General features: G+C 37.6%; 1 protein-coding gene across 4 annotated transcripts in view; it reads left to right on the forward strand.

Annotated features, from left to right (window-relative positions):
• The first annotated feature begins 1213 nt into the window (after positions 1-1213).
• LOC128692776 (centrosomal protein of 85 kDa) overlaps positions 1214-26707 on the forward strand; it is a 93706-nt gene continuing 68212 nt past the window's right edge. For all 4 annotated transcript variants that reach the window (XM_070090092.1, XM_070090093.1, XM_070090094.1 and 1 more), the window contains exons 1-3: positions 1214-1346; positions 3901-3991; positions 11618-11807. In XM_070090092.1, coding sequence (XP_069946193.1) covers positions 3932-3991; positions 11618-11807 — 250 coding nt within the window. In that variant the 5' untranslated portion in view covers positions 1214-1346; positions 3901-3931. The remainder of the gene's footprint in view (positions 1347-3900; positions 3992-11617; positions 11808-26707) is intronic.

The following is a 26707-nucleotide window of genomic DNA, read 5'->3' on the forward strand; positions in this document are numbered from 1 at the left end:
ACCATATAAAAAAAAAATCCTGGAGCACGCAGTGCATAATGAGAAAAAAGAAACTTTTTTTTTTTAATTAAAATGCAGAATTTGTGGTCTTTTTTCTTATAGTATTTATGGTTGTATTCTCGTTTTCTTGATCTCATTTGATAGAAGGGAAAGCATATTATAGAAATAGTGGTGAGTTTGATTGGTTTTACTATAAAAATAACCTGGAAATGGAGCTCAAAGTAGGGGAAATGTTTGATTTTTGTCAGTGTTCAAAAGTAAACAAATGATGTCATTGTCCAATAAATGTCCAACTAGCCATTCTAATAAGCAGTCATGAATGGGTTGATGTTACTTATACAATTATTATAGTATTGCAGTAGTCTGCATAACAGTAAATCTTCTATTTTTTTGTTTGAATAAAAACTCAAAATAGAAAGCAAGAGTAATATCAGAGGGGCCTGGAGACATGGCTGATAAACAAAGAAAATGTTATTTTAGAGCCAGGAATGTCTGCACTGTTCATTCTGGACCTTATTTTGAAATTGTCATATTTTTTAATTTTCGTGAAATTGGCCACATTGCGAATTTGAGACCACGTTATTGGGTAGTTGAAATTGGTAAATGGGCAGTTTCTTGAACTCAATCGATAGAATAATCTGAATTCTAAAGAAGTTATGAGTTTGGTCGACTGGAACAATGGAATTAACTGAAAATAGGTCTCAAAGTGGGCAAAATTGCTGATTTGTAAATATCGCTGAGGTCACTAACTTCGCGAGAACGTAATTCTGTCAGTTTTCCATCAAATTTCGTTTTTTGGTGTCATTACAATCGGGAAAAGATTCTCTATCATTTCACAAGTTTTTTTTTTTTTTTTTTTTTTTTTTTTTTTTTTTTTTTTTACACCAGGAGACACCTCAGGATTGGGAGTTGCGACGGTCAAGGGGTTAATATTGACCTGTTCCAGACCTCATTACCTAAAGTGTATGTTCATGACCTGGTGTATCCTGTTAGTGCTATTACGAGTGTGGATGTGGAGAGTAAGGAGAATTACATAAGAGGTAATAGATAAATATCAGTGGAGAATTTCACATTTGGATGGAATGATATGACAGTGCTGATGAGATGGATGACTGCATGTTAATAAAAGATAAGTGGAAGCCAAGATGTTTGTTGAAGGGAGAACAGGGTTTTTGAGGTTTGAACTATATTTGATTATAAATATTAGACTTTGACTAATAATAGTTTCATACATTTCCCTTTTTATAGGTAAAAGAAATTCAAAGCAAGTTGTCAGGTGATGTCACAGGAAGTTCAGAATACCAAGAGTTACTTTCTGAGAAGCTGAATTTGGAAGCAGCCTTGGGGTTTGTAATATTTAATTCATGTAATGAATAATTTTGTTTCACATAATTATTATACTGATTGTAGTAATTCCCTTCACATTGATTCCATAGCTGTCTGTACCTACAGGAGCAACACTATGCTTGTGTCTTGCCTTCAGTATTTACACTACTACATATTTGGTTTATATTTTCAGAGACTGCAAACCACTTTTATAACCCATTCCAGTGTTCTCTGTTAAGAACTTGCAATTGCATCCTTTTTTCACCTCTTCTTTCTCACTTTACAAGTGTCTTATTCTTCTGTTAGTGTCAACAAGTCTTTCTTGTATTGTTTTTATGTTAAATTCCTTTATTATGTTTTTTCTTCAGTCAGTGAGCTCGTCTGTAATTTTTTTTTAACATGTCCATTGTTTGTTTGTTTCTTAGGGACTATACCCAGTGTACCAGTGCTTTCTATTCTAATATTGTTCAAATATATATACATAAGGGCCCACTTATATGGCGGGTTAGGTTCCAGGCTGCTGCCAGAAAGCGGACATTGCTGGAAAGCAGACCGCCACTTTTTCCTCTTTTAAATGCATACAAATGCCAGATAACAAGTTTGCACTAACATATATTAATCCAGCAGTAGAACTAGGCATTAACTAAAAAGTAAAATGCGTACATACACGGTACATTCATTAATTGCCTTAAAATATTTGTAGTCTTAATGTAGGATGAGAGGTGAGTGGTTATGTGTACGAAGTCAGGTGTAGGTAGCCGATAGGTGTAGCTATGTAGCCCAGGAGGGCTACATAGCTACACCTACCTACATAGTTATATGATATTTAAAGCTGCCCAGAGCGATATTATCACAATCAACATACCTTGGTCACTGAGTTTAATAATTTGTAACAACTACTTTAAAATGCCATCATAAACGAAGGGAGAAGTGATGAGAAGCAGTCATGCCGAGAATTGTAAACAAAGCTGAATGCAGAAAATATCTGCCTGGATGATGACTAATAAACTTACCCTGAATACTGATAAAACCTATTTCATTCAGTTTGAAAACGAAGCTGCAAATGTGCCACTTAACATAATGCTAAACGGATCACCAGTCACAAGACTTGCAGAGGGAAAATTCCTAGGTATCCACCTTGACAGTAGCCTTAAGTTCCAGACACACATACAACAAATCACCAAGAAAATCTCTAAGACTGTAGGCATACTATCAAAGATACAGTACTACGTTCCACAATCAGCTCTCCTGGCAGTGTACCATTCACTCGTATACCCTTACCTCACATATGGAATTTGTGCATGGGGATCAACAACATTAAATCACCTAAGACCTCTAATAACCCAGCAACAGGCATCAGTCAGAATGATGATAAATTCCCACTCCCGACAGCATACTCCACCAATTTTTAAAAGTCTAAATCTGCTAACCATTAAGAACATCCATACTTATTCATGTGCTTACTACGTACACAGAACAATACACATAAATATAAACCCTCCACTCAAACTTCTCCTCGCCAACCTTAACAGGAAACATGACTATAACACAAGACACAGATCTCTTTTTGATGTTCCCCGTGTCCATATCACACTGTAAAAAAACTATGCACATAAAGAGACCCAAAATTTGGAATTCATTACCAGAAGATACTAAAGTAACCCGGTCTGAAATTCAATTTAAGACTCTTCTCAAAAGCCACTTAATCACCCTAGACTAAATGCTCAATACTCAGGACTCGCATACTCAATACGTATTCCCATATCATAATTTCAACAATTACTTTCGAACCTTTTATCCGTTGTCGGCAGGAATATAATTGAATCATTGTTTCACAAAAAGCATTTTTGAATATATGAATATATCTTTTGTCTTATATAAATTATTTTCACTTACAATTAATAATCTACTGTACAACTATGATATAATTCTTAGTGTTAAGTAGTCAGTAAGCCAATAATGTTAAGTTAGCCCATAATGCCTAGGCATAATAGAGGCTCTCTTTGCACTGCAACCCATTATTTTAAATACATAATCTCAATGTACTATTTGCAAAGACATAAATCATTTTTTTTTTTCATCAAACCGGCCATATCCCACCGAGGCAGGGTGGTCCAAAAAGAAAAATGAAATACATACAGTGGAACCTCAAAAATCGAACTTCTCCCAACACAACCAATTATGTAAGTGTATTTTTGTTAGTGCTTTTATAAGTGTATTTTTAAGGGTCTGAAATGGACGAATCTAATTTACATTATTCCTGATGGGAATAAATTCATTCGGTAAAGGCACTCGAATAGACTTCTGGACCGAAGAAAGTTCGATATTTGAGGTTCCACTGTAAATAAATAAATAAAATAAATAAATAGATGAGAAATGACTGGGTCAATGGCAGATTGATAAACATTTTCTCTGGTTCTAGACCAGAGAAAACGTTTTTATCCCTCCGCCTAGCTACCACACCTCTGTTTCTTATCTTTGTCAAACCTTCACCCTGCCACCCAGTAGTGTCTCTTTTAATATATTTAATAAGTGTGAAGTCAAGTAATTTATACTTAATTGTTACATTAACAGGTCAACAGAATATGCACTACAACAACTTAAGATGTCTTACAATGATTTTAAGAAGAGCACTTCGACATCTGAAAAAGAACTCTTACATAAGGTACTGTGTAATTTGTACTTTTAGAAGTTTTTCTTGAATTGTTTTCCATTGTGTACAAAATGTATGCAGCCTTTTTAAATTTAGTAATATATACAGAAGGGGTTACTAACCCCTTGCTCCCGTCATTTTAGTCGCTACTTACAACACGCATGGCTTATGGAGGAATAATTCTGTTCCACTTCCCCGTGGAGGTAAGAGGAAATAAACAAGAACGAGAACTAGAAACAAAATAGAAAACCCAGAGGGGTGTGTATATATATATTTGTACATGTATGTGTAGTGTGACCTAAGTGTAAGTAGAAATAGCAAGACGTACCTGAAATCTTGCATGTGTACGAGACAGAAAAAAAAAGACGCCAGCAGTCCTACCATCGTGTAAAACAATTACAGGCTTCGGTTTTTCGTTGTTATCAACTTCTATTTTCAAAAGTTTTTTCCCCTTATTAGGTTACAAATGTATATAAATCATTTTTGCTATCAGTACAATTTACTCTTAACATTTTTGACATCATTTAATTACCATTACTTGTCTAATTACCATAGCCTGTTTTAATACAACATTTACTATCTTAGAGTACTCTTAACCCTTTCAGGGTCCGTCCCGTAGATCTACGGCTTTACGTTCAGGGTCCAAACCGTAGATCTACGCCATGAGCTCAGCTCACTCTGATAAACTGTGAGTGGTACATTTGGGCCTAGATATGAGAGAATACATCTATGTGGTATGTGTGCACCACGTAAAACAGATCCTGCAGCACACTGTGTATAATGAGAGAAAAAAATGAAATCATGATTTTTCGATTAAAACAGCAACTTTGCAGTGTTTTTTCGTATGTTTTTTATAGTTGTATTTGCGATTTCTTGGTCTCATTTGATAGAATGGAAGACATATTACAGAAATAGAGATGATTTTGATTGGTTTTAGCACTGGAAATGGCTTGAAACTGAGCTCAAAGTAGCAGAAATGTTAAATTTTTGCCGATATTCAAGAGTAAACAAACGACCTCACACATCTAATACACGTCGGCTGGTGGGTCTAATATACATTCACAAATATGGTGATGATATTTATACAATTATTACAGTATTGCATAACAGTAAATCTTCTATTTTTTGGTGTGAATAAAAATTTATTATGTGAATAAAAAATCAAAATGGAATTTATTTGTAAAGCCTCAAAACATAACTAATGAACAGAGGAAATGTTAGTTTAGTTCCAGGAATACCTACATTGTTCATTCTGGACCCTATTTTGAAATTGGAATATTTTGAACTTTGTGTTAAATTGGCCAAATTAACAATTTCCGATCACTTTATTTTGTAGTTGAAACAGTTGACTTGGCGATTTCTTGTGCTCAATCGATAGAATAGAAGTAATACTAGTGAAATAGCTAAGAATTTGGTTGATTGGAATAATGTAATTGGCCTAAAATGGGAGTCAAAGTCGGCAAAATCGCCGATTCGTAAATATCGCTGACACATCAAAATTCGCGAGAGCATAATTTCGTCAGTTTTCCACCAAATTTTGTACTTTTTGTTTTATTACCTTCACAAAAAGATTCTCTACGATTTCATAAGAAAAAATAACAAATTTTTTTTTTTAAAATTCTTGGACACTGGTGCGTGACTCCAGATTTGGGCCTTGGACCCTGAAAGGGTTAAATACCTTGTATTGCCAAATAACCTCTAGTATAACTACCACTGCAATATTGAATACAAATAACTTTTTAAAATTTAGTACTTGAAATAAACTACTACTTCACTTTTTTTTTTTTTTGCTAATTAATCTTTTTTTGTAATCATTATTACTTACTAAAATTTTATTAAATACCATATTTACTACCAGTCAGTTTTACTTTTGTACATTAACCCTTTGACTGTTGCAACCCCCAATCCTGAGGTGTCTCCTGGTGTCGCAAAATTTAAAAAAAAAAAAAAATATTTTTTCTTATGAAATGATAGAGAATCTTTTCCCGATTGTAATGACACCAAAAAAACGAAATTTGATAGAAAACTGACGGAATTATGCTCTCGTGAAGTTAGCGACCTCGGCGCTGTTTACAAATCGGCGATTTCGCCCACTTTGAGCCCTATTTTCGGCTAATTCCATTGTTCCAGTCGCCCAAACTCATAGCTATTTCTTTAGAACTTCATTTTTTCTATCGATTGAGTACAAGAAACTGCCCATTTACTGATTTCAACTACCTAATAATGTGGTCAGAAATTTGCAATTTGGCCAATTTCACGAAAACTAAAAAATATGACAATTTCAAAATAAGGTCCAGAATGAACAATGCAGACATTCCAGGCTCTAAAATAACGTTTTCTTTGTTCATCAGTCATGTCTCCAGGCCCCTCTGATATTACTCTTGCTTTCTATTTTGAATTTTTATTCAAACAAAAAATATTAGACTTACTATTATGCAGACTACTGCAATGCTGTAATAACTGTATAAATAACATCAACCCATTCTTGACTGCATATTAGAATGGCTAGTTGGACATTTATTGGACAATGGCATCATTTGTTTACTTTTGAACATTGGCAAAAATCAAACATTTCCCCTACTTTGAGCTCCATTTCTAGGTTCTTTTTATAGTAAAATCAATCAAAAACACCTCTATTTCTGTAATATGTTTTCCATTCTATCAAATGAGACCAAGAAAACGAGAATACAACCATAAATACTATACGAAAATAGACCACAAAGTCGGCATTTTAATTAAAAAAAATGGTCGGAGTTTTTTTTTTCTCATTATGCACTGCGTGCTCGAGGATTTTTTTTATATGGTGCACACTGACCACACAGACCCATTCTCTCACATGTGGGCCTACCAGCTTTCTCCTGCTTGATTTGAAGCCGCTAGAATTTATGAGTATATATATGTCAAACACGGCACCTCGTAAAACGTATATATACGACCGCGACAGTCAAAGGGTTAATCATTATTTTATACTTTTCATAACATTTTGTTGCCAAATTTTCAGGTTTGTACATTCAGCTCCAACCTTTATATTATCCTCTGTACCTGTGTACCTCTCTACCTGTGTACCTGTCTACCATCTTACTATCAAATTATAACCAAGTTATTGCCATTGTTATTTTTTTACTTATTATTCTTTTGGTACTTTAATTTGTGAATTTTATTTTGTCAATTTAAATCTAGTTATACTCTTGATTTTGTTAACAACCTATATCAGACCCTAGTGCAATTGCAAGTACCATTTTCATTTGTTTTTTTATATTATAAGTTTATAAGTCCTACTCTAATATTATTTTCATATCTTAGTGACTATATTGTGTGTGCAATTAGTGTATATTTCAATTAAATCATTGTTCAAGGCCCTTAACTATCTTTTGCTAACTAGTACCAACTAACTCATATTATTTTTTTTACTTTTTATAGTATAATGTATTGCTCAACTTATTATATATAACAAATCAGATCTTACTCCCAAATCAATATTATATTATAGTGACTGTCTGTCATTTTAACTTTGTTTACCATTACTTAATTTAGCCCCTTATATTTTTTCTCTTTTATTTTAGCTTTATATAACAACCTTAGTTCATATATTCACAATTGTTAAAATAATCAAGGTGCTATTCTCAGGTGCTAAAGTGTAATAAGCTCATTATTTTGCCATTATATTCATTTGATTACCACTTTTTTGTTCACCATAAATTATTTTAGTCCCTTTTATATTGCCTCATTTATTTTAGCTTTAAAGAGCTACCTTAGCTAATATTTTTTTACATTTGTTAAAATAATTCAGATGCTATTTTTTAGCTTTAGACTATTTACTTTGTTTTATACTTAATTCTAACTATAGATACACTACAATTCTTATGATTGCAAGCATTAATCCTGATACCAACCTCTTATCTAATGACTTAAATGAATCAAACAGTTACTGTAATTACTACACTGCAGAACAATCAAAGGCACTTCTCAGAGCCAGCAACAACATAACTGTCTTTAACTACAATATCAGATCTTTAAGCAAACATTACGATGACCTCATAGCATTACTAAATTCCTTACATGCCAATATGTCCATCATTACTCTCACTGTAACCTGGCTAAAGCCTGATATTACAGATGTCTATGCCATTCCTGGTTACACAGCCATACACAACTGTAGGCCAGACCAACAAGGGGGTGGCACAGCTATATACTACTCAGACCAACTAGAATGTATCACTAATACTTGCACAAGGGATGAACATGGGGAATATATAATAGCTAAATTCAAATCCAAATACCTACAAAAACCTCTCAGTGATAAACATCTAGAGAGTACCACAGTCAAACATTAGCCATTTTAGTGAAAACCTAGGAAGTATGATAACTGATGCACGCATGAACAAAGATCACTTACTACTCTCAGGTGACTTCAATATAAATCTCCTACAAGATCAAGACCCACATGTTACTGAATTCACAAACACTGAGTAACTGCATGTTGCTACCAACAGTAACAAAACCTACAAGAGTTACAGAGACTAGTGTTTCCCTACTAGACCACATCTGGACCAACACCATATCCCCCTTAAGATCAGGCATAACCACAGATAATATCACAGACAATTACCCTACCTTCCTCATAACAAACCTTGGCAAATTACCCCTAGACACTACTAAAGTCACTTTCAGACTTCACAATGAGGCCGCTATCAATAACTTCACAGCAGCAGTGACAAACATTGACTGGCACACTGAGCTAGAAATCTATACAGATATTGATGAATGTATTAATAATTTTCTAAGAAAGACCCAATGCCTCTATAACAAGCACTGCCCTAAAAAAACTAAACAGATGACAGCTAAGAGACTGAACAGTCCCTGGCTAACACCCAGCATCCTCAAATCCATAAATACAAAGCACCTATACGAAAAACAGTACAGAATGGGCCACATAACCAGAGACCAAACAAAACGTTACTCGTCAATCATAAACAGCCTAATAAGAAGGGCTAAAAAATTGTATTATGAGAACAGATTATGCAACTTACGAGGTGACATAAAAAAGACCTAGGAAACCCTATCAGAAATAATAGGAACAAAAAGGATAACATGAAATAGCGAAATTGAATTAATAAAACCAGATGAACCCCAATTCCCACTTACTGAAACAGCAAACAGACTCAATGATTTCTTCTCCACTATAGGAAAAAACCTTTCCAATAAAATCCCAAGCTCAGATACCCCACCCAATGACTACTTCACTGGCAACTACCCGAACACACTGTTCCTAGCTCCGACTAACCCAACTGAAGTCTCCTTTGTTATCAACAAACTAAAAAACAAGACAGGAGATTTAAATACCTTACCACCCATTATATACAAAAAAGTGTCACAGGTGCTATCACCAATCATTGCAACACTCTTTAACAAATCCATTGAATCCTCTACCTTTCCTACAGTTCTCAAAATAGCAAGGGTCACCCCGATCCATAAAGGAGGAGACCACACAGACTTGAATAACTATAGGCCAATATCCAACTTACACCCTCTCTCTAAAATCTTTGAAAAATTAATCCATAAGCGTATCTATTCCTACCTCATCTCCCACAACATACTCAACCCCTGTCAATTTGGGTTCAGGCCTAATAAAAATACTAATGATGCTATTATACACATGCTAGAACATATTTATACAGCAATAGAGAAAAAAGAAGTCCCACTGGGGGATCTTCATTGACTTATGTAAAGCTTTCGATACAGTTGACCATGACTTGCTCCACGTAAAATTGTCGCACTATGGTATAAGAGGGCACTCCCTCAACTACCTAAAGTCATACCTCAGCAACAGAAGCCAATATGTGTACACAAATGGGGCAAACTCTTCTGCACATCCAGTTACAGTTGGTGTCCCACAGGGAAGTGTCCTAGGCCCTCTTCTCTTTCTCATATACATAAATGACCTACCAAATGCATTGCAACTACTCAAACCCACACTATTTGCAGATGACACTACATACGTCTACTCTCACCCGAGCCCAGTCATGCTAGCCAATACTGTAAATACTGAATTACAGAAAATATCAACCTGGATGAGGACCAACAAACTTACTCTAAACATTGACAAAACCTACTTCATTCAGTTTGGTAACAGAGCTGCAGATGTGTCTCTTAACATAATGATAAATGGATCACCTATCACAAAACTCAGAGGGAAAATTCCTAGGAATCCACCTTGATAATAGACTCAAATTTCAAACACATATACAACAAATTTCCAAAAAAATTTCCAAGACTGTAGGCATACTATCGAAGATACATTACTATGTTCCACAGTCAGCCCTCCTGGCCCGATATCACTCACTTATTTACCCCTATCTCACCTATGGAATTTGTGCATGGGGCTCAGCAACAATAAACCATCTCAGACCACTAATCACCCAACAAAAGGCTGCAGTCAGAATGATAACAAATTCCCACTACCGACAGCACACTCCACCAATATTCAAAACTCTAAACCTACTCACAATACAAAACATCCATACTTATTACTGCACCTACTACATACATAGAACACTTAACTCTGACATAAACCCTCCCCTCAAACATCTCCTTACCAACCTCAACAGAACACACGACCATAACACAAGGCACAGATCACTCTTTGATGTTCCTCGTGTCCATCGCACGCTATGCGAAAACTCAATGCACATAAAAGGCCCTAAAATCTGGAATTCATTACCTGTGAATATAAAAGAAACACTGTTTATAAATTCAAGTCTCTTCTCAAAAATCACTTACTCACCCACAACTAAATAAATACTGAATAATTGTATCTCATAAATTGTATCTCATATATGTATCTCATATTGTATCTCATAAATGTCAACCTGTGACCCAATCAAACTTTGTTACTATTTAACTTCATTACCTAACATAATACTCCATTCTACTGATTACACAGCAACACAGTAAATGACCCTATGACCTGTCTTTGTAATACTCATTTGTACTAAATTGTTATCTGTTTTACAATAATTTTTGTACCACTGAATATATCATTGCTTAGTTAATCTTAAGTTAATTTTAAGCCTGCCCATAATGCTCTGCATACAAGGGGCTTTGGCATGCTGCACTTTAAAAATTGTATTCCTTGTACTTCTCTGTATCATGTTCAAATTAATAAATAAATAAATAAATAAATGATGGGTTGATGATTGCAAGTACCAATATATCCATCTTCATTCTAGAACACAAGTTGCACTGCTGAAATATTGATTCAGAAAGTATAGCAGGAGTTTATTGCATTATCCTGCAGTACTGTTTGTAGCAACATCATCTAGTACTTTTTATGATAACTTTCTCCAGAAATGGAAAAATGGAAGATAGGTAAATAAGGAATCATTATTATTTCCATGGAAAAATAACAGGAAAATGCAAGTAACATATACATTTTCCCATGGTATTGATAAATGTCATTATTAATACCATGTACATTTTTCCCACTATTTTATCTGGAGAGTACTGTGATATCCAGTAGTCATGGAAGATGTGTATGTTTTGCCTTGTACATCACCTATTTTCTCTTTATAGAAATTTTGTAAGGAATGTCGTTATATTGGGCAAGATGTATTTTACTAATTAATGAAATTATTTTAGCTTAATGATATACAAGACAGGCACCAGATCCTGGGAGAAAGACACAAGTCAGCTTCAGATCAGTTGACTAGACTGAAGGAATATCTGCGAGACCTTCCTACACATGAAGAGCATCAGCAGCTTCAGCAAGAAATTGCTAAAAAATCTGCTCAAATTTCTCACTTGTCTAGTAAAGTTGATCATCTGTCACGTAAGTTGAGGTCTGATTTGTTTATCTCTTAATTACGCTTGGCTATGATAATGTTGAAGTTTCATGGAATGTTTGTATCGCACTTTGATAGTTTTTTTTCTTAACACTTGCTGTCTACCACCAAGGTAGGGTGATCTGAAAAAACATTCACCATCATTCACTCCATCACTGTCTTACCAGAAGTGTGTAGCTGTTGCAGTTCAGTTGCCCCTCCAAACTGCAGATATCCCCACCCCTTCCTTCAGAGTGCAGGTATATTAGTGTGTGGTTTAGAAAGACACGTAAGCAAACACTATGTCATAGTGTTTGCTTACATGTCTTTCTAAACCAACTTGTCGGTATTTATTACCAAGGTTTATACCATATTAGTGTGTGCACAAACAACATAATTCAAAATTCTCTATTTCCAGATAGGTACTCACAGTAACATTACTTTTGAGTTATAGCTTTTTCTTCTGCTTTGTTTTTGTGTGATGAGCTTCAGTAATTTTATTTTTTTGCATTGCTCTGCTTCTTGGTTCCTGAGTAGTAAAGAAAATATACTTTTGCAGACCTAAATTTTATTGGGACAAAGTTTGATATGTCTAGAGTCTAAAATCATACAGTAGATACAGAATGCATGTATATATGTACTTCTGACAGCGAAGGAAGAGGTGAGGTGAGTGAATTTATTGAACTGTGACTAATCTTGGGTCTCCAGAGCACTGAGAAGTCTAGTGGTTGTTATTCTTGAACTATCTTGTGGTTTCTATCCAGCACATCTGTCTTGACTCCTTTGCCAAGAATGTTTATGTAGTATGATGAGCCAGTGGTCTGTGCTAAAAATACACCTTATTTTTGTTCTTTAGTGTTCTTTATGCTACAAAAATTAAAGCAGTATCCTAACATTTTCTGGCCTTTTTCTTTTCAGTGATGAGTTTAGTGTCTTGCCATGCCAGGAAGTGTGAATGTTGATCATGGTGATCTACATATGCATTGCTGGTGGTGATCCAACAGAATTAAACACAGTAGAGCCTCAGTACACTGTAGTTACGTTTCTGATAATGTCGTGCTAGATAAATCCATGTTATACATAGGGAAGAACTACGGGAAAATAGGGTTACATTCCTGGGACCCCCTCAAAAAAAAAAAAATTAGACCTCCAGTCCTTACAAAAACAAAAATCGTGTTTTTGTTGCTCAAGACTAAAGTGCGAAATAATATTCTTTAATTTAAATTGTGATTGCTGGTGTATGTTAGTGATTGTGAAGTGAGTGGAGATGCATAGTGTAGCCCTACTGGGCTGAGGTGGATAGTTGTTGGTTGTTGGCAGAGGTGGATGGTTGAGGTTCTGGTACTGAAGTTAATGGTTGTAATTTTTTTTTTTTTTTTTTTTTTTAACAAGTCGGCCATCTCCCACCAAGGCAGCGTGACCCAAAAAGAAAGAAAATCCCCAAAAAGAAAATACTTTCATCATTCAACTCTCTCACCTCACTCACACATAATCACTGTTTTTGCAGAGGTGCTCAGAACACAACAGTTTAGAAGCATATACGTATAAAGATACACAACATATCCCTCTAAACTGCCAATATCCCAAACCCCTCCTTTAGAGTACAAGCATTGTACTTCCCATTTCCAGGACTCAAGTCCGGCTATTTAAAAATAACCAGTTTCCTTGAATCCCTTCACTAAATATTACCCTGCTCACACTCCAACAGTTCGTCAGGTCCCAAATACCATTCATCTCCATTCACTCCCATCGAACACGCTCACGCACGCCTGCTGGAAGTCCAAGCCCCTCGCCCACAAAACCTCCCTTACCCCTTCCTTTCAACCTTTTCGAGGACGACCCCTACCCCGCCTTCCTTCCCCTACTGATTTAAATGCTCTCCATGTCATTCTACTTTGATCTATTCTCTCTAAATGACCAAACCATCTCAACAACCCCTCTTCAGTCCTCTGACTAATACTTTTATTAACTCCACACCTTCTCCTAATTTCCACACTCCGAATTTTCTGCATAATATTTACACAACACATTGCCCTTAGACAGGACATCTTCACTGCCTCCAACCGCCTCCTCGCTGCAGCATTCACAACCCAAGCTTCACACCCATATAAGAGTGTTGGTACTACTATACTTTCATACATTCCCTTCTTTGCCTCCATAGATAATGTTTTTTTGACTCCACATATACCTCAACGCACCACTCACCTTTTTTCCCTCATCAATTCTATGATTAACGTCATCCTTCATAAATCCACCTGCCGACACGTCAACTCCCAAGTGTTCATATATTCTGTAATGGATCTCTGGCTTCTTTTACCCTACAGTACATTATACATTATTCCAGAAGCTTGGTACTGCCAGGTTGGAGTCTGAGGCCATTGATGCATCTATTTTTTTCATCACTTTTCTTGTGTAGTTACACTGGAATGACATAAAAACTCCCGGATTCAGTGGTTGTATTAAAGATGTTGTATTTGAAGGTAAAAATACAACTTTTACATGTGGTGTCACATCCAGTAAAGCTTCTGGAGGAGTACGGGAACCTTGCACAGCAAGGTTCTCGCTGTGCAGGTAAAACTTGACTTCAGGAATAAAGTGTTGCTTAACCCTTAAACTGTCCAAACATTGATCTACGTTCGCTCGAGTAGCGCTCTGAATGTAGATCTAAGTTTTTTACATGCTTTCTTATGGAGAAAATCAAGGTTGGAGCGCTATGCACGCCAGCGTAGATCTACGTTTGGACAGTTTAAGGGTTAAACCAGTCGATTAATATTTCCTCTGTCATCCAAGCTGACTAGTTTGACCTCCAAATTACTGGTAAGATTTTTTATCTACACCTTTCAAAGCATGAGGATTCGTAGCGGTAAATAACCATGGGCTTACACTTGAAATTGCCTGATGCATTACCATAAAGGAGCAAGGTGAAGCAATCCTTTGCTGCCTTGAAGCCCAGTGCAGCCCTGTGGAGACAGTGGTCTCGCCCACAGCCAGGCAGTGGCCTGTGCTAGGGGAATATTTTAAGGGTGATGCTCCAAATCTTCCCCCTCCCCGTAGACCGAATTGTGTTAAGTTAATTTTACGGAGTGTTGTATAAAATTATGCCGAAAATTTTCAGTAGTGTAATAACCAAAACGTGCCAAATAAATGCATGTAATATGAGGGTCAACTGTAACTACAAACTGATATCAAACTTGCCTTTCCTCTCTAAAATCTTCGAAACAAATCTACTCCTACCTCATATCCCACAACATACAGGACCTCTGTCTGTTTTGGCCGAAAAAACCACAAATGAGGCAATTATTCAGATTCTCGAACTACTATATACAGTACATGTACTTGAAAAAAAATTAATATCATCTTGGGCTCCTCATAGACCTATGGAAAGCATTTGATACATTAAACCACAATCTCTTGCACCTATGGAGTCAGAGGACACTCCCTCAGTTACCTAAAATCTTATCTTAGTGATAGATACCAGTTTGTATACACAAATGGCATGACCTCCACTATGCAGCCTGTGCCACAGGGTTGTGTCCTAGATTCTCTACTATTTATTTACATCAGTGACCTACCATATGCCTCTCGACTCCGTAAACCAGTTCTGTTCGCAGATGACACCATACGTGTCTTCTCCCACTCAAACCTAACAAAAGATGAACTACTAAAAATATCTAACTGGATGACGACCAACTCTCCCAATATAGACAAAACCTACTTCATTCTTTTTGGAAATGAAGCAATAAATATCTAGCTAAACATATCAATAAATGATTCCCCCTTTACAAGACACAGCAAATTTCTAGGTCTTCACCTTGACTGTGATCTGAAATTTCAGACCCACATCCAGCATATATCTAAGAAAGTTTTGAAAACTGTAGGCATCCTTTCCAAGATATGATACTATGTACCCCAAATGGCACTTCTTACATTATATCTCACTGTAATATACCCTTACCTCACCTATGGTATTTGTGCTTGGGCATCGACCACAGCCAATCACCTTGAACTTTTAACCTATGGAGGGTCCAGATGCCAAATCTTGGAGTAATAGCCAGGGTCTAAGAATTTTCAAAAAAAAAAAAAAAAAAAAAAAAAAAAAAAAAATTAAAGATTCAGTGGACCCTCGACCAACGTTGGCATCGTCTAACGTTAAATCCGACTAGCGATACATTTTAACACAAAAATTTACCCGACCAACGCTATTTGTTCTGTTCGAGACGCGTCCACTTGTGGCCTGAGCGCGCCTCACTTACCCCGTGGGTGCCAGTGTTTAAAAGCCAACCAGCCACCGCGGTCCCATCCAAACATACAATCGGAACATTTCATATTATCACAGCGTTTGTAGTGATTGCACCTGCAAAATAAGTCACCATGGGCCCCTACATGCCAACCCTACAGCAAAAACGGTGAGAATTACTATGGATATGAAGAAAGAGATCATTGCTAAGTATGAAAGTGGAGTGCGTGTCTCCGAGCTGGCCAGGTTGTACACAAAACCCCAATCAACCATCGCTACTATTGTGGCCAAGAAAACGACAATCAAGGAAGCTGTTCTTGCCAAAGGTGCAACTATGTTTTCGAAACTGAGATCGCAAGTGATAGAAGATGTTGAGAGACTGTTATTGGTGTGGATAAACGAAAAATAGATAGCAGGAGATAGGATCTCTCAAGTGATCATATGTGAAAAGGCTAGGAAGTTGCATGAGGATTTAATAAGAAAAATGCCTGCAACTAGTGGTGATGTGAGTGAATTTAAGGCCAGCAAAGGTTGGTTTGAGAGATTTAAGAATCGTAGTGGCATACATAGTGTGATAAGGCATGGTGAGGCTGCTAGTTTGGACCACAAAGCGGCTGAAAAATATGTGCAGGAATTCAAGGAGTACATAGACAGTGAAGGACTGAAACCTGAACAAGTGTTTAATTGTGACAAAACAGGCCTGTTTTGGAAGAAAATGCCAAGCAAGACCTACATTACTCAGGAGAAAAAGGCACTCCCAGGACATAAGCCTATGAAAGACAGGCTTACTCTATTGATGTGTGCCAATGCTAGTGGTGATTGCAAAGTGAAGCCTTCATTGGTGTATCACTCTGAAACTCCCAGAGTGTTCAGGAAAAACAATGTCCTCAAGGCTAATTTGTGTGTGCTGTGGAGGGCAAACAGTAAGGCATGGGTCACTAGGGACTTTTTCAATGACTGGTTACACCATGCATTTGCCCCCACTGTGAAAAATTACCTAATTGAAAAGAAATTAGACCTTAAGTGCCTCCTGGTATTAGACAATGCTCCTGGTCATGCTTCAGACGTGGCAGAGCGACTTTTTGCAGAAATGAGCTTCATTAAGGTCAAGTTCTTGCCTCCTAATACCACTCCTCTCCTGCAGCCCATGGACCAGCAGGTCATTTCCAACTTCAAGAAACTGTACACAAAAGTTATGTTTGAAAGGTGCTTTGTAGTGACCTCAGAAACTCAATTGACTCTAAGAGAGTTTTGGAGAGATCACCTTAGCATCCTCAATTGTGTAAACATTATAGGTAAGGCTTGAGAGGAAGTGACTAAGAGGACCTTGAACTCTGTTTGGAAAAAACTGTGGCCAGAATGTGTAGACAAAAGGGATTTTGAAGGGTTTGAGGCTAACCCTGGGAATCCTATGCCAATTGAGGAATCCATTGTGGCATTGGGGAAGTCCTTGGGGTTGAAGGTTAGTGGGGAGGATGTGGAAGAGTTGGTGGAGGAGGACAATGAAGAAATAACCACTGATGAGCTGCTAGATCATCTTCAACAGCAAGAGGCCACACCTGAGGAAACTGCTTCGGAGGAGGGGAGAGAGAAATTGAAGAAGTTGCCTACTTCAGAGATTATGGAAATGTGTGCAATGTGGCTTAAAGTGCAAACCTTTTTTGATGAAAATCACCCTGACACAGCTACTGCAAGCCATGTTGGCAACCTGTACACTGACAATGTTGTGAAACAATTTAGGAATGTCATAAAGGAACGGGAGGTACAGGCCTCTATGGACAGATATGTTGTGCAACAGAGGTCCAATGACTCTCAAGCTGGTCCTAGTGGCATTAAAAGAAGGGAAGCAACCCCAGAAAAGGACTTGCCACCTCAAGTCCTAATGGAAGGGGATTCCCCTTCTAAACACTAAGACCGTCAACACTCTCCCCTCCTCCCATCCCATCAATCATCACCAGATCTTCAATAAAGGTAAGTGTCATGTAACTGTGCATGTCTTCTTCAGTTTGTGTGTATTAAAATTAATATTTCATGTGGTAAAAATTTTTTTTTCAATACTTCGGGGTGTCAGGAATGGATTAATTTGATTTCCATTATTTTTATGGGGAAAATTAACTCGACTAACGATAATTTTGATTAACGATGAGCTCTCAGGAACGGGTTAATATCGTTGGTCGAGGGTCCACTGTATTTTTCTAGAGGTAATAAACAATGAAATTCTGATCAGTACTTAACGAGATAGAGACGTGAAATTGACCCTCAATGACTGGGTGGCAGCAACATTGGTGACTTCCATAAAGTTGTTTTTTTTTTTATTTTACTTTTTTTCTAATTTTTTTTTTCCAATAACTTTTGTGGCCTGTGAGAGCAATATAATGCATAATGTATGCATGTACACTCGTTGTATTTGACACAATAACCGCACTAATATTTTTCATTATATTTACAAAACTTGTTTACAACAAAAAAAAAAATGCAAAAAATTTTGTCTACATTAGGGCCCCACTTACATAGCAGGGTACATTCCAGGTTACCACCTTAAATCGGACATTGCCGAAAAGCGGAACGCCATTTTTTTCCAATTATAAATGCATATAAATGCCAGACAAAAACTTTAGACTAACTTATATTAAGGTAGCAATAAAACTAGGCATTAACCCCTTGACTGTCGCAACCCCAAATCCTGAGGTGTCTCCTGGTGTCGCAAAATTTAAAAAAAAAATTATTTTTTCTTATGAAATAAGAGAATCTTTTCCCGATTGTAATGACACCAAAAGAATGAAATTTGATGAAAAACTAATGGAATTACGCTCTTGCAAAGTTAGTGACCTCGGCGATATTTACGAATCGGTGATTTCGCCCACTTTGAGCCTTATTTTCGGCTAATTCCACTGTTCCAGTCGACCAAACTCGTAGCTATTTCTTTAGAACTCCATTTTTTATATCGATTGAGTACAAGAAACTGCCCATTTACCAATTTCAACTACCCAGTAATGTGGTCAGAAATTTGCAATTTGGCCAATTTCACGAAAATAAAAAATGACAATTTCAAAATAGGGTCTAAAATGAACAGTGGAGACATTCCTGGCTCTAAAATAACATTTTCTTTGTTCATCAGTCGTGTCTCCAGGCCCCTCTGATATTACTCTTGCTTTCTATTTTGAATTTTTATTCAAACAAAAAGTAGAAGATTTACTGTTATGCAGACTACTGCAATATTGTAATAATTGTATAAATAATGTCAACCCATTCATGACTGCATATTAGAATGGCTACTTGAACATTTATTGAAAAATGACATCATTTGTTTACTTTTGAACATGGGCAAAAATCAAACATTTCCCCTACTTTGACCTCCATTTCCAGGTTCTTTTTATAGTAAAACCAATGAAAATCACCACTTTTTTTTTTTTTTTTTTTTTTTTTTTTTCCAACAAGTCGGCCGTCTCCCACCGAGGCAGGGTGACCCAAAAAAGAAAGAAAATCCCCAAAAAGAAAATACTTTCATCATCATTCAACACTTTCACCACACTCGCACATTATCACTGTTTTTGCAGAGGTGCTCAGAATACAACAGTCTAGAAGCATACACATATAAAGATACACAACATATCCCTCCAAACTGCCAATATCCCAAACCCCTCCTTTAAAGTGCAGGCATTGTACTTCCCATTTCCAGGACTCAAGTCCGACTATATGAAAATAACCGGTTTCCCTGAATCCCTTCACTAAATATTACCCTGCTCACACTCCAACAGATCGTCAGGTCCCAAGTACCATTCGTCTCCATTCACTCCTATCTAACACGCTCACGCACGCTTGCTGGAAGTCCAAGCCCCTTACCCACAAAACCTCCTTTACCCCCTCTCTCCAACCCTTTCGAGGACGACCCCTACCCCGCCTTCCTTCCCCTATAGATTTATATGCTTTCCATGTCATTCTACTTTGATCCATTCTCTCTAAATGACCAAACCACCTCAACAACCCCTCTTCTGCCCTCTGACTAATACTTTTATTAACTCCACACCTTCTCCTAATTTCCACACTCCGAATTTTCTGCATAATATTTACACCACACATTGCCCTTAAACAGGACATCTCCACTGCCTCCAACCGTCTCCTCGCTGCTGCATTTACCACCCAAGCTTCACACCCATATAAGAGTGTTGGTACTACTATACTTTCATACATTCCCTTCTTTGCCTCCATAGATAACGTTTTTTGACTCCACATATACCTCAACGCACCACTCACCTTTTTTCCCTCATCAATTCTATGATTAACCTCATCCTTCATAAATCCATCCGCCGACACGTCAACTCCCAAGTATCTGAAAACATTCACTTCTTCCATACTCCTCCTCCCCAATTTGATATCCAATTTTTCTTTATCTAAATCATTTGACACCCTCATCACCTTACTCTTTTCTATGTTCACTTTCAACTTTCTACCTTTACACACATTCCCAAACTCATCCACTAACCTTTGCAATTTTTCTTTAGAATCTCCCATAAGCACAGTATCATCAGCAAAAAGTAACTGTGTCAATTCCCATTTTGAATTTGATTCCCCATAATTTAATCCCACCCCTCTCCCAAACACCCTAGCATTTACTTCCTTAACAACCCCATCTATAAATATATTAAACAACCATGGTGACATTACACATCCCTGTCTAAGACCTACTTTTACCGGGAAATAGTCTCCCTCTCTTCTACACACCCTAACCTGAGCCTCACTATCTTCATAAAAACTCTTTACAGCATTTAATAACTTACCACCTATTCCATATACTTGCAACATCTGCCACATTGCTCCTCTATCCACTCTATCATATGCCTTTTCTAAATCCATAAATGCAATAAAAACTTCCCTACCTTTATCTAAATACTGTTCACATATATGCTTCAATGTAAACACTTGATCTACACATCCCCTACCCACTCTGAAACCTCCTTGCTCATCCGCAATCCTACATTCTGTCTTACCTCTAATTCTTTCAATTATAACCCTACCGTACACTTTTCCTGGTATACTCAGTAAGCTTATTCCTCTATAATTTTTACAGTCTCTTTTGTCCCCTTTCCCTTTATATAAAGGGACTATACATGCTCTCCGCCAATCCCTAGGTACCTTCCCCTCTTTCATACATTTATTGAACAAAAGTACCAACCACTCCAACACTATATCCCCCCCTGCTTTTAACATTTCTGTCATGATCCCATCAGTACCAGCTGCTTTACCCCCTTTCATTTTACGTAATGCCTCACGTACCTCCCCCACACTTACATTCTGCTCTTCTTCACTCCTAAAAGATGGTATACCTCCCTGACCAGTGCATGAAATTACTGCCTCTGTTTCTTCCTTAACATTTAAAAGTTCCTCAAAATATTCTCGCCATCTACCTAATACCTCCATCTCCCCATCTACTAACTCCCCTACTCTGTTTTTAACTGACAAATCCATATTTTCCCTTGGCTTTCTTAACTTGTTTAACTCACTCCAAAATTTTTTCTTATTTTCATTAAAATTTCTTGACAGTGCCTCTCCCACTCTATCATCTGCTCTCCTTTTGCACTCTCTCACCACTCTCTTTACCTTTCTTTTACTCTCCATATATTCTGCTCTTCTTATAACACTTCTGCTTTGTAAAAACCTCTCATAAGCTACCTTTTTCTCTTTTATCACACCCTTTACTTCATCATTCCACCAATCACTCCTCTTTCCTCCTGCACCCACCCTCCTATAACCACAAACTTCTGCCCCACATTCTAATACTGCATTTTTAAAACTATTCCAACCCTCTTCAACCCCCCCATTACTCATCTTTGCACTATCCCACCTTTCTGCCAATAGTCGCTTATATCTCGCCCGAACTTCCTCCTCCCTTAGTTTATACACTTTCACCTCCCTCTTACTTGTTGTTGCCACCTTCCTCTTTTCCCATCTACCTCTTACTCTAACTGTAGCTACAACTAAATAATGATCCGATATATCAGTTGCCCCTCTATAAACATGTACATCCTGGAGCCTACCCATCAACCTTTTATCCACCAATACATAATCTAATAAACTACTTTCATTACGTGCTACATCATACCTTGTATATTTATTTATCCTCTTTTTCATAAAATATGTATTACTTATTACCAAATTTCTTTCTACACATAGCTCAATTAAAGGCTCCCCATTTACATTTACCCCTGGCACCCCAAATTTACCTACTACTCCCTCCATAACATTTTTACCCACTTTAGCATTGAAATCCCCAACCACCATTACTCTCACGCTTGATTCAAAACTCCCCACGCATTCACTCAACATTTCCCAAAATCTCTCTCTCTCCTCTACACTTCTCTCTTCTCCAGGTGCATACACGCTTATTATAACCCACTTTTCACATCCAATCTTTATTTTACTCCACATAATCCTTGAATTAATACATTTATAGTCCCTCTTTTCCTGCCATAGCTTATCCTTCAACATTATTGCTACTCCTTCTTTAGCTCTAACTCTATTTGAAACCCCTGACCTAATCCCATTTATTCCTCTCCATTGAAACTCTCCCACCCCCTTCAGCTTTGTTTCACTTAAAGCCAGGACATCCAGCTTCTTCTCATTCATAACATCCACAATCATCTCTTTCTTATCATCTGCACAACATCCACGCACATTCAGACTTCCCACTTTGACAATTTTCTTCTTCTTATTCTTTTTAGTAATCTTTACAGGAAAAGGGGTTACTAGCCCATTGTTCCCGGCATTTTAGTTGACTTTTACAACACGCATGGCTTACGGAGGAAAGATTCTTATTCCACTTCCCCATGGATATAAAAGGAAAATTAATAAGACCAAGAACTATTAAGATAAAATCAAAGAAAACTCAGATGAGTGTGTATGAATAAATGTGTATATGTATGTGTAGTGTGACCTAAGTGTAAGTAGAAGTAGCAAGACATGCCTGTAATCTTGCATATTTATGAGACAGACAAAAGACATCAGCAATCCTACCATCATGTAAAACAATTACAGGCTTTCGTTTTACACTCACTTGGCAGGACGGTAGTACCTCCCTGGGTGGTTGCTGTCTACCAACCTACTACCTACTTCTATAATATGTTTTCCCTTCTATCAAATGAGACCAAGAAAACGAGAATACAACCATAAATACTATACGAAAATAGACAACAAAGTCAGCATTTTAATTAAAAAAAAAAGTCAGATTTTTTTTCTCATTATGCACTGCATGCTGCAGGATTTTTTTTATATATGGTGCACACAGACCCATTCTCTCACATGTGGGCCTACCAGCTTTCTCCTGCTTGATTTAAAGCTGCTAGAATTTGAGTTTTTTTTTTTTTTCTTTTTCTTTTTCTTTCTTTCTGTCTAACAAGTCAGCCGTCTCCCTCCGAGGCAGGATGACCCAAAAAGATAGAAAAAATCTCCAAAAAGAAAATACTTTCATCATCATTCAACACTTTCACCTCACTCACCACTCACACATAATCACTCTTTTTGCAGAGGTGCCCAGAATACAACAGTTTAGAAGTATATATGTATAAAAATACACAATATATCCCTCCAAACTGCCAATATCTCAAACTACTCCTTTAAAGTGCAGGCATTGTACTTCCCATTTCCAGGACTCGAGTCCGGTTATATAAAATAACTGGTTTCCCTGAATCCCTTCACTAAATATTACCCTGCTTTCACTCCAACAGCTCGTCAGGTCCCAAATACCATTTGTCTCCATTCACTCTTATCTAACACGCTCACGCACGCCTGCTGGAAGTCCAAACCCCCTCGCCCACAACACCTTCTTTACCCCCTCCCTCCAACCTTTTCGAGGGCGACCCCTACCCCTCCTTCCTTTCCCTACAGATTTATACGCTCTCCATGTCATTCTACTTTGAGTATATATGTCAAAAATGGTGGCTCGTAAGATGTATATATGCTACCAAAACAGTCAAAGGGTTAAAAGAAACATAGTGAAAAGTAAGATACACACAGAGTACACTTATTACCTTAATATGAATGTGAGAATTTTGAGTGGCAGTGTATTGAATAAAATCAGGAGATGGCACATTATCATCCTTTGATTCTTCAACTAATTTTATTCGTTTTAGAGACTTGTGTGACACACTTGCAGGAATGAGTGCTGCTGTTGATGGTGAAGGCCATTCAAGGCTAGTTGTCGATGTTGAAGGCTGTTCAAGGCTAGCTGTTGATGTTGAAGGCTGTTCAAGGCAGGATGTTGCAGAGATGGGGACACAGCAACAAGAGGTCACAGTTGGAAGTTGAAAACTCAGATGAATATTTGTAGTCCTAATGTAAGATGAGTATTTACTGTAGAAAGAAGAACAAAGACTGGAAGAAGTAAGAAAGGAGTTCACAGTAAAGGGGTTAACTGGTGTATTGGTTTGTGGTTACATTCTTGGTGTGTCTCGTGGCAGCTTAAGAAATTAAACTCGGTGAACAAGGTATGTCAGTAGTACTAATAATGACGATGATAATATGGTTGTGAAGCTTGGGTTGTAAATGCTACAGCGAGGAGACAGTTGGAGGCAGTGGAGATGTCCTGTCTAAGGGCAATGTGTGGTGTAAATATTATGCAGAAAATTCAGAGTGTGGAAATTAGGAGAAGGTGTGGAGTTAATAAAAGTATTAGTCAGAGGGCTGAAGAGGGGTTGTTGAGGTGGTTTGGTCATTTAGAGAGAATAGATCAAAGTAGAATGACATGGAGAGCGTATAAATCTGTAGGGGAAGGAAGGCGGGGTAGGGGTCGTTCTCGAAAAGGTTGGAGGGGGTAAAGGAGGTTTTGTGGGCGAGGGGCTTGGACTTCCAGCAAGCATGCGTGAGTGTGTTAGACAGGAGTGAATGGAGACGAATGGTATTTGGGACCTGACGAGCTGTTGAAGTGTGAGCAGGGTAATATTTAGTGAAGGGATTCGGGGAAACCAGTTATTTTTATATAGCCGGACTTGAGTCTTGGAAATGGGAAGTACAATGCCTGCACTTTAAAGGAGGGATTTGGGATATTGGCAGTTTGGAGGGATATGTTGTGCATCTTTATACGTATATGCTTCTAAGCTGTTGTGTTCTGAGCACCTCTGCAAAAACAGTGATTATTTGTGAGTGAGGTGAAAGTGTTGAATGATTATGAAAGTTTTTTCTTTTTGGGGATTTTTTCTTTTTTGGGTCACCCTGCCTTGGTGGGAGACGGCCGACTTGTTAAAAAAAAATAATAATAATAATAAATAATCTCTCTAGAACACTTATTATTACCATTGACATACCATGTTCACTGAGTTTAATCAGTTCTTAAGCTGCCACGAGAGACACCAAGAATATAAACACACAAACGAACGCACCAGCTAATCCTTTACTGTGAATTTCTTTCGTGCTTCTTCCAGTCTTTGTTCCTCTTTCTACAATACTCTCCCTACATTAGGACTACAAATATTCATCTGAGTTTTCAACTTCCAACTGCGACCCCTTATTGCCGTGTCCCCATGTCCGGAACATCCTCTCTCTGTCCACCTTGTCGGTTCCTCTCGGTATTTTATATGTCGTTATCACATCCCCCCCCCCCCGTCTCTCCTGTCCTTCGTTGTCATCATTTGCACTTTCTCTAATTTCTTTACATACTTGGCTAGGTGTGGGTTCCAAACTGGTGCTGCATACTCCAATATAGGCTTAATACACAGTGTACAGGGTCCTGAATGATTCCTTATTGACATGTTGGAATACTATTCTTGCTCATGAGATGTGCCCGGTGTTATACAGCCTCTCCTCTCTTAGAGATGTACTAGTTTACCGACGCCTCGGACTTATGACGGGCTCTTTGACCAGTATTCATACCTAAATGGTGTATATTAAAGCTCATTTCCTTATTCTGTTCATTTCAGTATACAGTGCACTACTGTATAAACATTTAAAAATACAGTGGACCCCTGACATTCGATGGCATCGACTTTGGATAAATCCGACATTCGTTGCATTTTAATGCAAAAATTTCGCCTCAACATTCGATGGAAAACCCAACATTCGATACGATTCGTACGAGACGTTTCAGCGTGTGGCCTGAACTGCCCCGTGTGTGCCAGTGTTTACAAGCCAGCCAGTGTGCGCGCATCTAAGGATACATTCCATATTATCACTATTTTTGGTGCTTGTTTCTGCAAAATAAGTCACCATGGGCCCCAAGAAAGCTTCTAGTGCCAACCCTGTGGTAAAATGGGTGAGAATTAGTATGGAAATTAAGAAAGATTTTGAAGGGTTTCGGGCTAACCCTGAGAAGCCTATGCCAGTTGAGGACTCCATTGTGCCTACTTCAAAAATTAAGGAAATGTGTGCAAAGTTGGTTGAACTGCAAACCTTTATGGATGAAAATCACCCTAACACAGCTATTGCAAGCCGTGCTGGTGACTATTACAATGGCAATGTTATGGCCCATTTTAGACAAATCTTAAAAGAACGGCGACAGAGGTCCAGTGACTCTCAAGCTGGTCCTAGTGGCATTAAAAGAAGAAGGGAAGTAACTCCGGAAAAGGACTTGCTACCTCAAGTCCTAATGGAAGGGGATTCCCCTTCTAAACAGTAATAACTTCGACACTCTCCCCTCCTCCCATCCCATCAATCATCACCAGATCTTCATTAAAGGTAAGTGTC

This window comes from Cherax quadricarinatus, chromosome 30 (assembly GCF_038502225.1).
Source record: "Cherax quadricarinatus isolate ZL_2023a chromosome 30, ASM3850222v1, whole genome shotgun sequence".
Lineage (NCBI taxonomy): Eukaryota > Metazoa > Arthropoda > Malacostraca > Decapoda > Parastacidae > Cherax > Cherax quadricarinatus.